This window comes from Chenopodium quinoa, unplaced genomic scaffold, assembly GCF_001683475.1.
Source record: "Chenopodium quinoa cultivar QQ74 unplaced genomic scaffold, ASM168347v1, whole genome shotgun sequence".
NCBI lineage: Eukaryota > Viridiplantae > Streptophyta > Magnoliopsida > Caryophyllales > Amaranthaceae > Chenopodium > Chenopodium quinoa.
The window spans coordinates 2,239,671-2,255,345 of record NW_018742484.1 but is presented as its reverse complement, the minus strand read 5'-3'; the positions used below and the strand labels follow the sequence as shown (position 1 = coordinate 2,255,345).

The 15,675-nt window shown below is 34.1% G+C and overlaps 3 protein-coding genes across 4 annotated transcripts; 2 read left to right on the top strand and 1 right to left on the bottom strand.

Moving 5' to 3' along the window:
* Window positions 1-1,791: 1,791 nt before the first annotated feature.
* On the top strand, window positions 1,792-2,820 carry LOC110719258 (probable calcium-binding protein CML13). Its single transcript, XM_021898153.1, has one exon. It carries the CDS (start codon window positions 2,195-2,197, stop codon window positions 2,636-2,638), a length of 444 nt encoding a protein of 147 aa, XP_021753845.1. The 5' UTR covers window positions 1,792-2,194; the 3' UTR covers window positions 2,639-2,820.
* A 1,255-nt stretch (window positions 2,821-4,075) lies between these two features.
* LOC110719749 (protein ALP1-like) lies at window positions 4,076-5,029 on the top strand. The gene has a single exon (XM_021898741.1). The coding sequence runs from the start codon at window positions 4,076-4,078 to the stop codon at window positions 5,027-5,029; it is 954 nt and encodes a 317-aa protein (XP_021754433.1).
* Window positions 5,030-6,316: 1,287 nt separating this feature from the next.
* LOC110719367 (maspardin-like) lies at window positions 6,317-13,898 on the bottom strand. 2 transcript variants are annotated; one of them, XM_021898285.1, is made up of 8 exons: window positions 13,566-13,897; window positions 12,559-12,684; window positions 10,604-10,702; window positions 9,651-9,793; window positions 8,358-8,466; window positions 7,954-8,061; window positions 7,441-7,581; window positions 6,317-7,332 (listed from the first exon to the last, which is right to left on the bottom strand). In XM_021898285.1, the coding sequence occupies exons 1-8, from the start codon at window positions 13,650-13,652 to the stop codon at window positions 6,676-6,678; spliced, it is 1,470 nt and encodes a 489-aa protein (XP_021753977.1). In that variant the 5' UTR covers window positions 13,653-13,897; the 3' UTR covers window positions 6,317-6,675. The 2 variants fall into 2 exon arrangements, with proteins under 2 accessions (XP_021753977.1, XP_021753978.1); XM_021898286.1 differs by lacking the exon at window positions 10,604-10,702 and having other exon boundaries at window positions 13,566-13,898.
* Window positions 13,899-15,675: the final 1,777 nt, after the last annotated feature.

The window sequence follows — 15,675 nt, the reverse complement described above, 5'->3', positions numbered from 1 at the left end:
ATGCAATAATATGGACAAGATCTTATTATCTCTGATTTGGTCTAAAGATCCAAGATCTCGTCACCATCAAACCATCATTTCATTTCGTAGAAGTAGTAGACAGTTTGCCAAAGTAGTCAATATTAAATAGAAATTCTATAATCTTATTATAAAATCGAAGAAAAGTAGCATACAATTCAATCTACCATAAAAAATATCATGATATTGGATTATAAATCGAGGTGTTAACTAATAGAGGTGTCAAATCGGGTATTCAGAATAGAGTTTGGGTTGACCTACAATGGGTCGGGGTGTTTGGATCGGGTAATGACGGGTCATTTTATCCTAACAAACCAAATCAAGTTGGGTTAGGCTTAATTATATTTGAGTTAAAGGTGGGTCCAAGTATGGTCAGGTACAGATCGAATACGGGTCAAGTCGAATTTGGGTCGAGTCATATCGAGTTCAAGTGAGCTCGGAGTCGGATTTAATTGGGTTTATTGGGTCAAAATGGATCTTATAGACTTTGGATCAGGTCAATTCGGATTCAGTTAGATCTCAGTTCAAATCAATTTAGTTTTGATTAGATTTCAGTTTGAAACAATCATATGTAATTTTAAACTCATTATTGAGCTATTATCTATACAAGTATATAAATTATCTTTCACTCCTATCAACCCTATTTAACAAGTGTTTTAGAATTTCTCGCTTCTACTAACAATTATATATAACCCCCATTAGCTACATTTTATATTTAAAATCCCCCTTTGGTCTCCACTATAATCAATAAGTCGATAACTAATTAACTAATATGTTTTGGGTCGAGTTTAATGGGGTCGTGGGTAGTTTTGGATCGGGTTGAATAAGGGTCGGGTAAAATGAGGTATTTCTCGAGTATAAATGGTTTCAGGTAGATTTCGTTTCGGGTTAAATTGAATCCAGGTCTTTAATTATCAGGTTTTATTGGTTTCGGATAAACAATGAGTCGATACCAAGTTGGGTTTGGATCGTAAATTACCGGGTAAAATTGATTTCGAGTTAAGTTCGGGTTGATTCCGGATCGGATTTGGATGAAAAATATTCGGGTTCAATCAATTCGAAAACAGTTCGGTTTCAGGTAAATCTTTAAAGTCTGGTAAGTTTTTGACACCCCTAGTTAACTAGCCAAGTTATTAAAGTTTTAAAAAAATACTCTATAATACTCAAGAGTTAAGGCTTGGTATTAAATCTCGTCTACATTATCATCCTTACAACTCTCTATACACCCAAAAAGATAATAAGTTACTCCGATATTCTTAAGTCTCCCAATAATTTGTCCCTCTAGAGATTTCTCCTTGGCCAAAATAAACTCATTGCAAGTTTCAAAGTCTTTTGTCCTCTAAGTTTCTCTCTAGATTTGTTATATACCCCTTGTAACATTTGTTATACATAATTAAATAGTTGAGATCAGTTTAAGTAAGAGGATAGATCTTAAGCAATTTCAATCTTACTTTCTACTCTTGTAACATTTGTCGTTGGACATTCTTTATGCGTAATTAACTGGTTGAGATCAGATTGAGCACGAGGCTAGATCTTAAGTAATTTCAATCTTACTTTTTGCTGGTAAATCAACTATAGGTTTTTTTTCCCCATAGTTAAGGTAAATGGTGTGAATTGTTCTTGTTTGATCAATTTTTTAGGTTTCTCTAATTCATTATCATTATAATACTATCTCATCTAGTATGAATTTTTCTATTTTACTTTAATAGTCTGATTCAGTCTAAATCATTCTAATATGATCTTTTAAGACAGAAACAGGATTGAAATATATTCCAAATTATCTGCTTATTTTTACATTTGATCATTTAAATAAAAAAGACAAATTTTACTCTGACCTTTTAAGATCTAGCTAAAATGAAAAGTGTAAAAAACTTTCAAAAACAAAAATGACATATATTCCAAGTTATCTGCCTACTTTTACATCCGATCATTTAATAAAAAAGACAAATTCAAATAAAACAATTTTTTTAAATTATGAATAAAATATCCCGCCCAAAATGAAATTTAACATGATCCTCCATAATTCTTCCACGTCTTTATAATTTAATGCATCCTCATCATTCATCACTCCCATAAGTACTAAACATCCAAGTTCCAAACCCCATTCAAACTCCACATGCATTTTCATTTTTAGTGAGATTTAGATCAAAATAAACATACCCATAAATTCAAATAAATGGGAAAAGAGTATGAAGATCAAATAGCATCAATGAGAGAAGCATTCTCTCTTTTCGACACCGACGGAGACGGTAAGATCGCTCCGTCGGATCTCGGTATCGTGATGCGTTCATTAGGCTCGAACCCGACTCAATCGCAACTCCGCCACATCTTAGAAAGAGAAAAACTCACCTCCCCTTTTGACTTCCACAGGTTTCTTGAACTAATGGTTAAGTACATGAAACCTGATGATCCGTTCGAGTCGGAGCTCCGTGATGCGTTTCGGGTACTTGATAAGGATTGTTCCGGTTTTGTGTCGGTTTCGGACCTTCGACATATATTGACCAACATTGGGGAGAAGTTGGATCCGGCAGAGTTTGATGATTGGATTCAAGAAGTTGATGTTGGAGAGGATGGAAGGTTTCAGTATGAAGAGTTTATTTCTCAACTTCTTGTCAAGTGATCATGTTGCTATTAATATAAATTACTTGTATTATTTTGTTTTTAAGCCTAGAATTTCTATAGATTTATAAAGCTTTGTTTATGTATTGTAAATCTTATGCTACTTCTGTATTAATATTAGAAATCCTATTCCGTTTTCCTAAAAAAAAAATATTAGAAATACTATAGTTCAATTTCGTAATCAATCCTACTATAATAATTGTTTGTTCGGTTGATATAAAAATTACACACGAAATTACTTTCTCGAGGTTATTTATTAGCCCCTCATGATCGAAAGTGGGGCTCTTCACATAAATTTATAACTCCTATAATCATTAAATTAATAAAAACAAATTTGTGTCTTTTCGTCACTAGTGAGATGAGTCTCTAAAAATTACTCAACAATTCATTTGAGGCCATAACAAGAAATTTGGCAATAATGTCATAAACTCATAATCATAACATATTAACTACTCTTATTAATTGTTCAAAAGAAAATTCAGAGTATTTAAATGTTTACAACTTAACCTTACCATTGTAATCTCATCAAAACATTAATGTCGAATGACGATATCATGGAAAATAATTTGGAAAGTTCAAAATTTAACTTAAGCATACTAAAGAATGAACTACTTGTCTGCTTGCCTACTTGGGACCAACTAAGAGCACTCTCAATGGTGAGAGTTTTTTTAGCTCATGAACATTTTTTGTGAGGAAAAAAAATGCTCACAACTCACAATGGTGAGTAAAATGAAAAATAGGTAAAAATGCTCATGAGCATTTATTAAAAAGCTCAAAAGTTGAGCATTTTTTGCCATGAACAGTGTTGCAAGTGGGCCCCACACGCGTCAGAAAAATAAAAAAAAAAGCTGACTCTAACATCAAAACGACGCGTTTTGATGAAGCTGCCTCAAAGGCGCGCCTCAAAACGCGTCGTTTTGAGTATCAGAAAAAAAAAAAAAAAAAAAAAAAAAAAAAAAAAGGGAAGCTGACGCGTGCAGTTCGCTGGCGAATGAGGACGCGACACGTGGCAGCTGGCAGCAAGACAACCAATCAGAAAATACTAGCCGTTTTACAACGGTTATTTATGTATTTCCCATTTTCAGAAAAATATATTTTGTAAAAAAAAAAAAAAAATTACCAACGGTCATAAAATTAAATTCTCTATAAATAGACATGCATTTTGATATATTTTGATACAATTTCAAAAACACCTTAAAATCCTCCAAATTTTAATTTTCTTAAAAGTATTTTAATTTTGTAGAAGAATATTGCTATTGCAATTCATCCATATTGAGGTAAAAAAAAAATTATTTAATTTTTAAAATCAGTTAAATATAAGTAGTATATTATATGTGATTTTTTTTTTAAAAAAAAAATATTTTAGGCCATGTAATATAAGAATATTGCTGGAAGGTTAGGTTTATCACCTCTGCAAAAATGTACAGCAGCGATAAGAATGTTAGGCTACGGCATGGCTGCGGACGCCGTGGATGAATACGTTCGGATCAGTGAGTCAACTGCTCGAGTTGCTCTTCAACGTTTTTGTACCGGGGTCATTAATCAGTTCGGAACCGAGTACATGCGAAACCCTACAACTGCTGAATTGGCCAGAATTATGCATCAAAATGAACTGCGTGGATTTCCAGGCATGATAGGCAGCATTGATTGCATGCATTGGGAATGGAAGAACTGTCCAACGGCATGGAAAGCGCAGTACGCCGGTAGGAACAAGAAAGCAACGCTAATACTGGAAGCCGTTGCAGATCAGGATTTATGGATATGGCATTCCTTCTTTGGGATTCCTGGATCTTGTAATGACCTAAATGTCTTATACCGTTCCCCAGTGTTCGATGAGGTTCTGCATGGTCGAGCTCCTCCGGTAAATTTTACCGTTAACGGCCATGAATACAACATGGCATATTACTTAGCCGACGGTATTTATCCGAAGTGGGCAACTTTTGTTCAGGGTATCACAACCCCTCAACTTCAAAAAGATAAATTGTTCGCTGACCACCAGGCTGCTGCTCGAAAAGACGTTGAAAGAGCATTCGGTGTTTTGCAAGCTCGATTTGCAATAATACGAAAACCGTCACTGACGTACGATGAGGACATACTGCGAGACATAATGAAAGCATGTATCATTATGCACAACATGATTGTTGAAGATGAGCGCCACAACTACACTCGAGCCGAAGTTCTAAGAGCCTTCTACGAAGAAGATCAACAAGAATCAACACCAGCATCAACATCTACAACGCCACCGTTTGAATTTAACGTAGGCCGCCCTACCAACTTTGACTTCAACGCATTTCTACAGCGAAAAGCTTCCCTCCGTGACAGAGAAATTCATCTATCTCTGAAACGTGATTTAGTCGAACATATTTGGCAACGATACGGGCCCCGTAATTAGGGAGAAATTAGACGATGTAGTTGTTGTGTTTTTTTTATTTCCTAAGTTTAATTGCGCATGACGTTGCAAATTAATTGTTCTCTAATATTGTACCGCTTTTAAAATAAATAAAAAATTATGAGCTTTTTTTTACAATTATTTATAATAACATAAATAATTTTACGATAAATTTTAACGATAAAAAAGAAAAAAATAAAAAAAATAAGTTACACATAATTAAACTAGTTTTTATTTATTTGGAGTAATGTTAAAATATAAATGAAATAAATAAATAAAGAAGTGTTGTGTAGGAGAGAGAAAGTTATGGTGGGGTATTGAAAAAGTAAGAGAGAGATAGTGGTGGGTGAGCATTTTTTTTGCTCACCATTGGGAGAGGAAATATGAAAAAAATTTGCCCATGAGCAAAATTGATTTGTTGAGAGAGAAAGTGGGTAGAGAGAGAGTGGGTGAGCATTTTTTTTGCTCACCATTGAGAGTGGTCTAAACAAAATGTGGCCATATTATTATGAGCTTGCCCCAATTTCTAATGACAAATACGTAAATAATGGCAACTTTTTTAATATTTTATTATTTTTTTCTTGCTGAGTCATCTTCTTCCTCCTCCTTCCATTTTCATCATTCCTTCTTCAATCTTTTGAATCATCCATGGAAGACGAAACCCATCACCATAACCGACACCACCAATACCACAACAAACCCCAACCATAACACTACCATATATAAATTAATGGTATGGTTAACCCCAAATGATAGATTTTTGCCATTGTTTGAAATTGTTCCCTTCATTGTTGAAGAAATATTCGATTTCCATTGTTGAAAATTGCTCAAATTTCATGGTTGAGGAGAGAGAAGTTGAGAGCAGTGGGTAATTTTTTACCAAAAAGACCAAAAAGCCCTTTTGAGAAACATACAAGGTTTCTCATGTTGAGAAACTTGTATTTTCTCTATTATTATAAACAGGCACATAGGCACACCCATAAGGCCAACTTAGCATTAAATAGGTATAAGTATATTACGTACGACTTTGTTTTCCTCACCTTATTTTTACTTTATTTCAAGTTTAATAAAATAAGGGTTAATAAGTTTATACATATTCAAATAAAATCATAAAAAAGCTAATAAGTTCATATAAGATACGAGTTCATTAGTTTAGAAACAAGTTCATATAAGATTTATTAAGTTACGATAAGGTCTAATAAGACCACATATAATGTTTAAAAATGTTTAATAAAGTTTAATAATACAAGATAGGATAATATAAAGGTTGATAAGTTCAGATAAGATTAGTAAAATGAACATTGCGGTAGTTAGTACATTAGTAATCATCAAGGAGCACAATATCTTCACAATCTTTCCACTAAGAAAACAATCAATTAATCAATTACCAAAAAAAAAAAAAAGGGAATTCATTCTGAAAATTACTTATTAATTGCAATAGTGAGATGATCAAACTACATTGTCAAGGCAACAACAGGTACAAATCAATCAAATTTGGAGGAAAAGAATGAGACCCAATATAGGGGAAACCATAGCATCCAACAAACCAGCAGGAGTTCATGCCTATGGCAAATAGCTTTGTATTCAAAATTTCATATTAAGCAGAAACACTGAGCAAACTTTCAATCATATCACACCAAGGTCACCAACTATCTACATCTACAAGAATGCACACAACAGGTAATATGCAACGCCCTGAAGTAAGCAGGAAGCACATAAGAAAGAAAAACCAGCTGATATTCAGAAAACATTCTAGCAGCAGAGAGGTTTTGTGGGTCTTGGTTCAACAATTGAGCCGGGTGATTACCTGGCCATTGCTCATTTGAGCAACTAGGTATCATATCATCAGGAAGAGAAGAGATAAGTCTTGTCTCTGAATCTTTAGGAGTGTCATCGGAATTTGTACTACCACTATTCTTTGCTCCAGAGCTTTCAGCATTATCTTGAGTTGGTTCCTTGGCAACCTTGGCTTCATTGTTATTTGAGGGACCCCTAGGGAATCCTCCATTGTCTCCGGGTGGATCATCTTTATCTTCTCTCTCATCACCTCCCAATGGACCTTTACAACTGTCTTCGTTCCCCTTAGGCAGTTTTTTTACTTCATGCTCATCATTATCTGGTAAGTTATTAGCATTATCATCTCCCTGTTCACTATTTGATGGATCTCTGGAGCTTCCAACATCATTGGATCCGTGATCATCATATTCTCTCTGTTTTAGTGCAGAAGAGTTGCCAACATCAGTGGGTTTAGGTGCACCTTGAATCATGTCCGGCTGAGGCTCCACTCCAACACGTCTAAGATGCAACTGTTGTACCAAGCACAAAGTGTCACATAACTGACCACCAACAATGGGAGCTCTAAGGTGATCCAACAGGCTAAGTTAATTCTGATGAGAGAGAGACTTGGAAAATACCTGAAGATACAAATTAACTTCATCAGGTCGTGACAAGAATGGAAAATCACCCCCAGATTTTATGAATGCTCGTCTAGCTCCAGGATACCTTTCACCCACTTCATCTTTAAGCTCTTGTGGAATCGCACAATAGTCATTTGTCTGAGGACATTGCAGAGGGTCACAAACATGAATACATGTACACGAAAATCATATGCCATGTGAAAAACCACCTCAAGGACAGGGAAAAGAAAAACCTATCAACTTTTCATTTTTTATTTCTAAATATCATCATCTTACAAGACCAAACTGAGCTTCATGTAGTTTGTTTTAAGAAAATTATATTCCCTGTGTACCCATCTTAGTATCCAATACATGTTTCTCCCAAATCCTAACTTGGAAATTTAAATGTTAAACCTCTTACTATGTATGATGTTATACATAGTCAGGTGACAAACAAAACATAATTCTTTTGTAAAAAAACATCATGCACAAATAATAACAGAAATAATAAATATATGAGGGGAAACATACATCCATTATAGTTATAGATGCATCTGGTAGCGGAAGAGGTCCAACTGAAGCAGATTCAACTGTCAAAGTCAATCTGGATGCCAAATCATCCTTTGAAAGTCTTTCAACCTATATAAAAAGGTTTAGTTCTATCCTGTTAAGAAAGCGGGAATAAAAAAAATAAATAAATAAAAAGGAATTTTTCTTGAGGATAGCGACATGCTTAGATTTTTTAAAAAGCAAAATGAAACAAAGAAAGTTGCTACAAAGTAATACCTGTCTCAAAAAAAAATAAAAAAAATGAAGTAATAAAAGAATGCATCAGTTGCGCAGAAAACTGGATTTTGACCCTATTTAATAACTGAAACCAGAATGGAAACAGAATCTAATGGTTGATTTATCGAGAGAGTCATCATGAACTTCACCTGAGATACAACAAAATCAACAGAATCGGCAATAAATGGCTCGTGGGGGCCATCTCGAATACCCGTCAAGACATATCGTTTCAAAAGGAATGAAGGTGCCCAGCTCACACTGCATAATTTGCACAATAATCAGAGCATCTCCTAAGTAACATGCAAAAAGAAAGGGACATTGAGTGAACAAAATATGGTAAAATACAGTTATACTTTATTTTCCAATTTTTTGGGCAAAAGTTCCGAAAATATAGTTATGCTTATTGGTAAATTTATAGACAACAATTTTGCAATTCTGCAGCTTAACTTTTGGATCCTGTTGTATTTTCATAGGGTCCATGGAAATCAAGTCATCAACCTACAAGGGATTAAATTAGAAATATAAAGAATACAATTCTCAATAATTTACCAAGTCTATGAGGCTAGTGTCTTTTCAATGTTGATAGTGATCATAAATTTCTCATTAAGGATTTTGTGAATAATACTCAACTAGTTAGCTACTTTGATTATTTAAAGGAAAATTTGTATTTTACCACCCACAAATAACCCTCTTTTTGAAATTACCACCCAAAAATTTTTTAAATTTAAATTACCACCCATAAAAGAGAAAAGAATTAGATTTTACCACTTTCCGTTAAAAAAACCGTTAAGTTTAACGTTTTAAAAAAAATTCTTTCGATTTTCAAGCCAAAAACATGCTCCTTAAATATTTTGGGGGTCATATTTGGCCTTTGGGTCCGATTTGAAGTCAAAATTTACAAAAAATGATTGAAAATGCCTTGTTTTACATACTAAAAGATACCTCGGTTTGCGTGACACACGCAAAATGAGACATTTTCGTTAATTATTTTTCAATTTTGACCTCAAATCGGACTCTTTGGGCAAAAATGACCACAAAACCTCTAAAGAACATGGTTTTTGGCACGAAAATTGAAGAATTTTTTTTTAAAACGTTAGATTAACCAATTTGATGGTGAAATCAAATTTTTTTTGTTTTTTATGGGTGGTAATTTAAAATAAAAAAAAATAAAATTTGGGTGGTAATTTCAAAAAGTGGGTTATTTGTGGGTGGTAAAATACAAAATTTCTTTATTTAAAAGATCCACAAGAAAGTAGAATAACTATCGGTAAAAAAGTGCAGCACTTAAAGCCATTTACAAATTTGAATTTTTAGCCTCACCATGAGAGACAATATTAAAATGGGAGAGAACAAAGGGAATTCACTAGAAAATATTGTATCGAGTTGCAAACTTGCAATATCAGTTGGCTGAAAGCTGACACAGCAAAGTAAATTTCACTTACACAGGAGCCCAAGGCATAGAGGATGCAAAAGTCCGTGTATCCAAGAATGTATTTGAGAGTACTAATGACTTGACTCGTCTTGGACGATGTTGAGCAAACAATTGTGCTAAGAAGCCTCCAAGCGATGTTCCATAAATGTGAATCTAATGAGTGAAGAATTGTTAGGATCCAACTTAAGCTTTCAGAATCCCACAAATAAAGCAAAACTATACGATGAATAGAGAGGCCATATCTAAACCATAATAATATTGACAATTGGACAATATCAGGCTCACTTATAAGTTAGAGAATTAATGATTTTGAAGCAGAATTTTAAATAAATAAAAATTGATTAATAGAAAATTGGTTGATTAAAGGTAGTGTCCTTTTTAATGGCACATATATAGCAATTTTTTAAGAAAAAAAAAAAATTAGCTTTATTATTCTGCCTAACCACATCAACCATGAAGCATGAAACATTACAGAAATATGAAACAACTGCTATGCGTGTTTACCAAATGTAACAGATTTCCTCAAAACAAAACCAGAATGATATTCAAAGCCAGCCTCAAATATTAACTACACCTCCCAAACCTCGTACTGCCTCATTTCCCATATTGCTCTCAAATTCTTGAAGAGACTCCATTCTCTCCATGCATCTCAGTTACAGACCCATTTTCCCTCCCATGCAATAAATACTGCAGAATCCCCTACCCCCACACCCCCCCGCCCCCCACACCCCAAAAAACCCTTTTTTTTTTAGAGTGGCCTCTACTAGAACTGATAATTTTTGTTCAGGAGCTGTATCAATACTGCAAAAAAAGGCAAATAAAAAAAAAAATAATCACTCCTACAAGTGAAGGCCCCCTGCCCTTTAGCGTACTACCATTTAGTTTAAATCAGTCAAATAAAGCAGAAAATGTCATGCATAATAACTAATAAGTTGTACTTTAAGATGACCAAGATATGCTTACATGATGAACATCAATTGCATCCAAGAATTTTTCAAATCCATGAACCCATTCATGATGACTCCATAGACGAGGAATATCAACAGAAATGACCCGATAACCCTGAGGAAGAAATTTTTGTAAGAAACTCAGTTAAGTTAAACCGTTCAAATACGCTAGGAACCGGAGAGAGAGAGAAATGAGAAGAGGAAGCAGAGAAACTAATGGTATATTCCAAATATTCAATATCTAAGCATGCAGGAAATGTTCTATTTATACCAACTCATCATCAACCCTACAGAGAAAAATAAAAAAGATTTCTTGAAGTGTGATCGGTACAATCAAAACCATTCATAATAATTAATACTTGGGGGGGGGGGGGGAGAGATACCCAACTAGGGAAAATTCAATATATAGCGTAACTTACTAACTTTTGGACAATATTGGACTAGTCCAGTATTTACATTAGCAACATTTGGATAATCATCGGATGATGTGTGCAATAGATAAAACTCTTGGAGATCCAATTCTTCCCATATTTCCAAGAAAAGGCACAGAAGGGAATCTTAACTTCTTAAGATTTGAGAAGATTATGTGAAGCAATAAACGTGTCAATCACTCGATCAACACACAAGAGAAACATGAGAAGCTCTTAAAAACGGTTCACTGAACTCACAAACTGTGGAAGAAGCCAAGAAGTAGATTTACATTCCTTAACTGTCTCGCATTTAGAACAAGAATATCGGCCTAAATGCTGATCGGGGCCCACACAGCTAATGGGAAGTAGAAGCGGCATTAATTACCAGCAATAACGAAAGGCTCACTTTACAAATATAGTGCTGGTAAACAATTTTGGGGTCATAGAGTGGATCCTCCCATCCTCTCGCCCCTCGGGGCCACTCATATGGCATCAAGTACAGTTTTAGTGGATGGTCATATATTAGTTTCACGTGATCATGTCTGAATAATTGAAACTCTTAACGTGAGGAGTTGGTGAAAAGTGTGTTCACATCTAAATTAGTGAGGGTACACTGAATTTAAATACTGCTAATGTAGACAAGTTCCAGATTTAGGAGTGTCATGGATAATAGATACTACTTAAGGATTATTTTTACATTTATCAACTGCAGTGTTACCAGGATCTTGTAGTTATATCACTTAAAACCATACAATGCATGGATCCTATCAAGTATCATATGAGTCATATGGACTCATGCCAAGGTTGGTATTGACATACTAAGCGCACATATCAAACTATCAAAGTACTTGGGTGTTAGACAAGAAAATAACCCATTTAAGTGTTTCATGTCCCTACCTCCCTGGATATATATCATATAATCCCTTCGTCCTTGCCCCATATTCTTCTTTGGGATGTCCCATTGAGTTTGCCCCATACCATAATAGTCATGACTCATGAGGGATCACCAAATTTCTCTCACATACACTACCTTTGGTCCCACAAATTTCTGTTTCATCAAACTCACCCAAGCAAAGCTTAAAAAGTAATTGTTCTTCACATTCTAGTGGGACAAAGGAAGTATATAGATGAAGAACATGAGATATAAAAGCTTTGCTAATTATAAGGTTTTAATCTTTTAAAGCAGTACAAAAGACTAATAGTCATTCATTAAATTGTAGAGCTAAGCATATCACAAGGAGAATGAACATTGTCAATTAATAAAGTAATGAGGAATAAATATATTCATTTGCATCCCTACAACAAACCGAGTTTACCCTCATCCCCCGCAAACTAAAAAAAGCAAATTATACTAGCAAATTGGCAATATTTGGCCCAATTCAGCAAATTAGGTAGCAAATTGCAAACGCAAACCAAAACTCACAGTAGCAAACTAATTAACACTGAGCTGGTAAATCAAGAAGTATAGAAAAACCTAGAATTCTGAATTTCTTATACATAAATTTGCAAATGCAGCTGTAAAGAAACAAGTGAAGAAGGGTCAAATCAATCAAAACACTACCTTCATTGACAATGCCATAATTTGTTTATAGTACACATCAGCTGATCCTGCTGTCGCTGGGATGCAGATGAGTGGAGGAACCACCTTTGGACCAAAGTCATAATATCTCCATTGCTTTAAGCCAACCTATAGCAAAAAAGCGTTGAATGAACATTATGATAATAAACAACAATATGCGACATATATTAGGTTGGGACAAATTGTAACACAGAGTAGACAATCAATCATATACTGATAATTTCCATTATTAGATCAATGAAACTATGAAGCACGTGGCCTCACACACAGCCGTAAAATAGAGTTCTACAAATTTTATCAAGCAATGCCACTTGCCAAAGTTGACATGTTAGGTATGAAAACATCTGAGAATGCCAATCCTTTATAAAAAGATTTTAAACACAACTAGCTCATAGCTTGTATTTCTTGGTAAGGCACCACACTGCACAAGAGGTGAATGTCAAGGTTTCAAGATACAAATCACTCAAAATTTCGAGCTCCGTCAGTCCCTATGACAAACTAAGATCAATAAGAGACATGATCATCGAAAATCCAATTCGGACTACTATGAAGTCTTCAGACCTTAATAGAGACTCAACTCAAATTAGACTGACAGTTTTCACAGCATCACACATTTGGGAGGGAGGGAATATGAGGAACTCACTTCTCAGCTATGATTTTGATACTTCATTTTTGTACCAGATAATGGTAATAATGTATCAAAATTTTACAGAAAACAACAGATAAAAGTGCAAAAGTCATTCACTCATTTCATTCTCCTATCTAACATTCAACATTTCAACCACCCTTCTCCGAATAAACCCCAATTCACTAATTAAACCCAAGAATTGAAATTTAAAACACCCAAATCATAATAATTAATGGGATAGTTTCATGACAACAATTAAAACAGCATAATCATCAAAAGGAAGAAAAAAAATCTGAGCTTAAACTAACAAAAACACCATCAAATATGAAAGGAAAAAAAAATTAAAATAGAGAAAAATTACAGGAATTTGGTGAAGAGGAACTTGGGATTTGAAGTAGATATAATCACCAGGAGCCGAAAAAACACCTTTGCCTTTGACATTTTTCATTTTAAATTCCTAAAAATTGTGCAACTAATTGAAGTTGGGGGTTCTGGAAATTGCGAAATTCAAGCGAAAAACCTGAATTTGACAAGAAAATACTCCGAATTAAGGGGTTTGAAATGGATCAAAGCTGTTTCTTGTTCTCTCTCGACCCAGCGATGGGTGTCCAAAATCACGATGATTTGGGAACGAGAGAGAGAGAGGGAGTTGAGAGCAGAGAAGAAGCACGTGATGGGACCCTAAGTTGTACTGGCCTCGTCTTTCTAATTGCACGTCAGCTTGAGTGTGTGCTGTACTGCTGCCCCCTTACCTGCACAGGCCCACCTGGCAAATCGCTGATACTCTCCCAGTTTCAAAATAACTGTCTTACTTTATTAATGTTATAATATATGGTTGACTATACGGTATGGTCAACAATCATAAGAGTTACTTCGTTAGTATTAAGGTTACTTAGTCAGTGTTACAGAAGTTACTTCGACAGTCTTACATAAATTACTCAATCAGTATTACAGGGGTTACTCGTTCAATAGTATTCTAGGAGTTACTTTGTTCATTTACGAATGGCTACATAATATGGCCATCCGCACAACTACAGAAGCACTGAAGAACGAATGGCTCAAAGTAATTATTAAAACGAATGGCTCAGAGTAATATATAAATTTTGCATAAAAATAATTTTTTTTACTACGCCCATTTTCTACTAATCTCTCAATTCATCGCCCACATAAGCTAAAAAATTCCGACCTCTATTGACAATATAATCCAAAATATATTTATTTGGTAATAAACGGAACATTTTTCTTTTACATATAAGATTGGAAATAAGTAAAATAAAAAACAGTCAACAAAGGCAAACTGCTAATTTGATTTGACATGGACAGTAGAATTGTTAGGGAGGCATGATTAAGGAATTTTGATTGTTCAAGTTGTCCAGCATTTTATATGGAAATTGATTGATGCTATGGGGTATTCCTTAATATGTATTTCCTCTGTCCCTAATTTTTTTCCATTGTAAAAATTTGGGTCAAATTTTAAAATTTTTGACCATAAATTACTTTTAATCTGTTAGAGATAATTTAGCTATGTTAGACTTGTTGGATTCGTATATATTTTATAAAAATCTAGTTTTTTATAATTTTTACACGTATGAAAATGAAAATAAAACTATGTTAAAATACATCTTTGAGAACGCGAAAAGTCAAATGGAGATAAATATTAGGGACGGAGGGAGTAAGATGGTTTATTTAATGAGTATATTTAAAATACTTTGTATTAACTAACTTTTTGGAAATTTTGTCAAAACTTACTTTATAAAATTTGATTTTTGAGAGAAACCACATTATATAAAAAAAAAATGTTGTGGTTAACTACCTTTTTAGATACTTTATGTTGTACTTTCTCCGCTTTGTAATAATCGCAGCAATTTTCTTTTACGCCAGTTTCATAATAATTGCAACTCTTCCTAGCTTGGTAAAGACTTAATACTATATTTTTAGATTCAATATAATGAATCTGGATTGCATCTGAAACTACCTTCTGAAAAGCGGGTCTAGGTCTGGATCTTGTCATACCCAGTACAAATCTGACCCATTGTCATCCAAGCGTAGTGTAGACTACAAAATACAAGTACACGTGTTACTAGAGCAAAATTCGGTACATCACTAGGGTTTTTGTAATACCTTGAAAATTTCCTTCTTTTAAAATACTCTTTTTACTCTAAATAAAACTCATTTTAGGAAATATCCAAATAGGCTAAGGCTATTTCAAAGCCACACAGCGGAAATCTTAATTAAAAACCAACTTTTTAAAATAAAAAATACCTTGAGTTCACAACCTCAAAACATAAGTAAATTAAAACATTCACTAGTTGGAACCAAAACCAACATGGCCCTTCAAAAACAAGTTTAAAACAAAACATAACAACGTTAGTCCATAAAATCAACAAATAACTAACAATATTATTTATTAACAACTAGCTTTAGATTACTCATCGAATGGGTTTCCTTCCTTAAAAAAGCCCATTTGATAT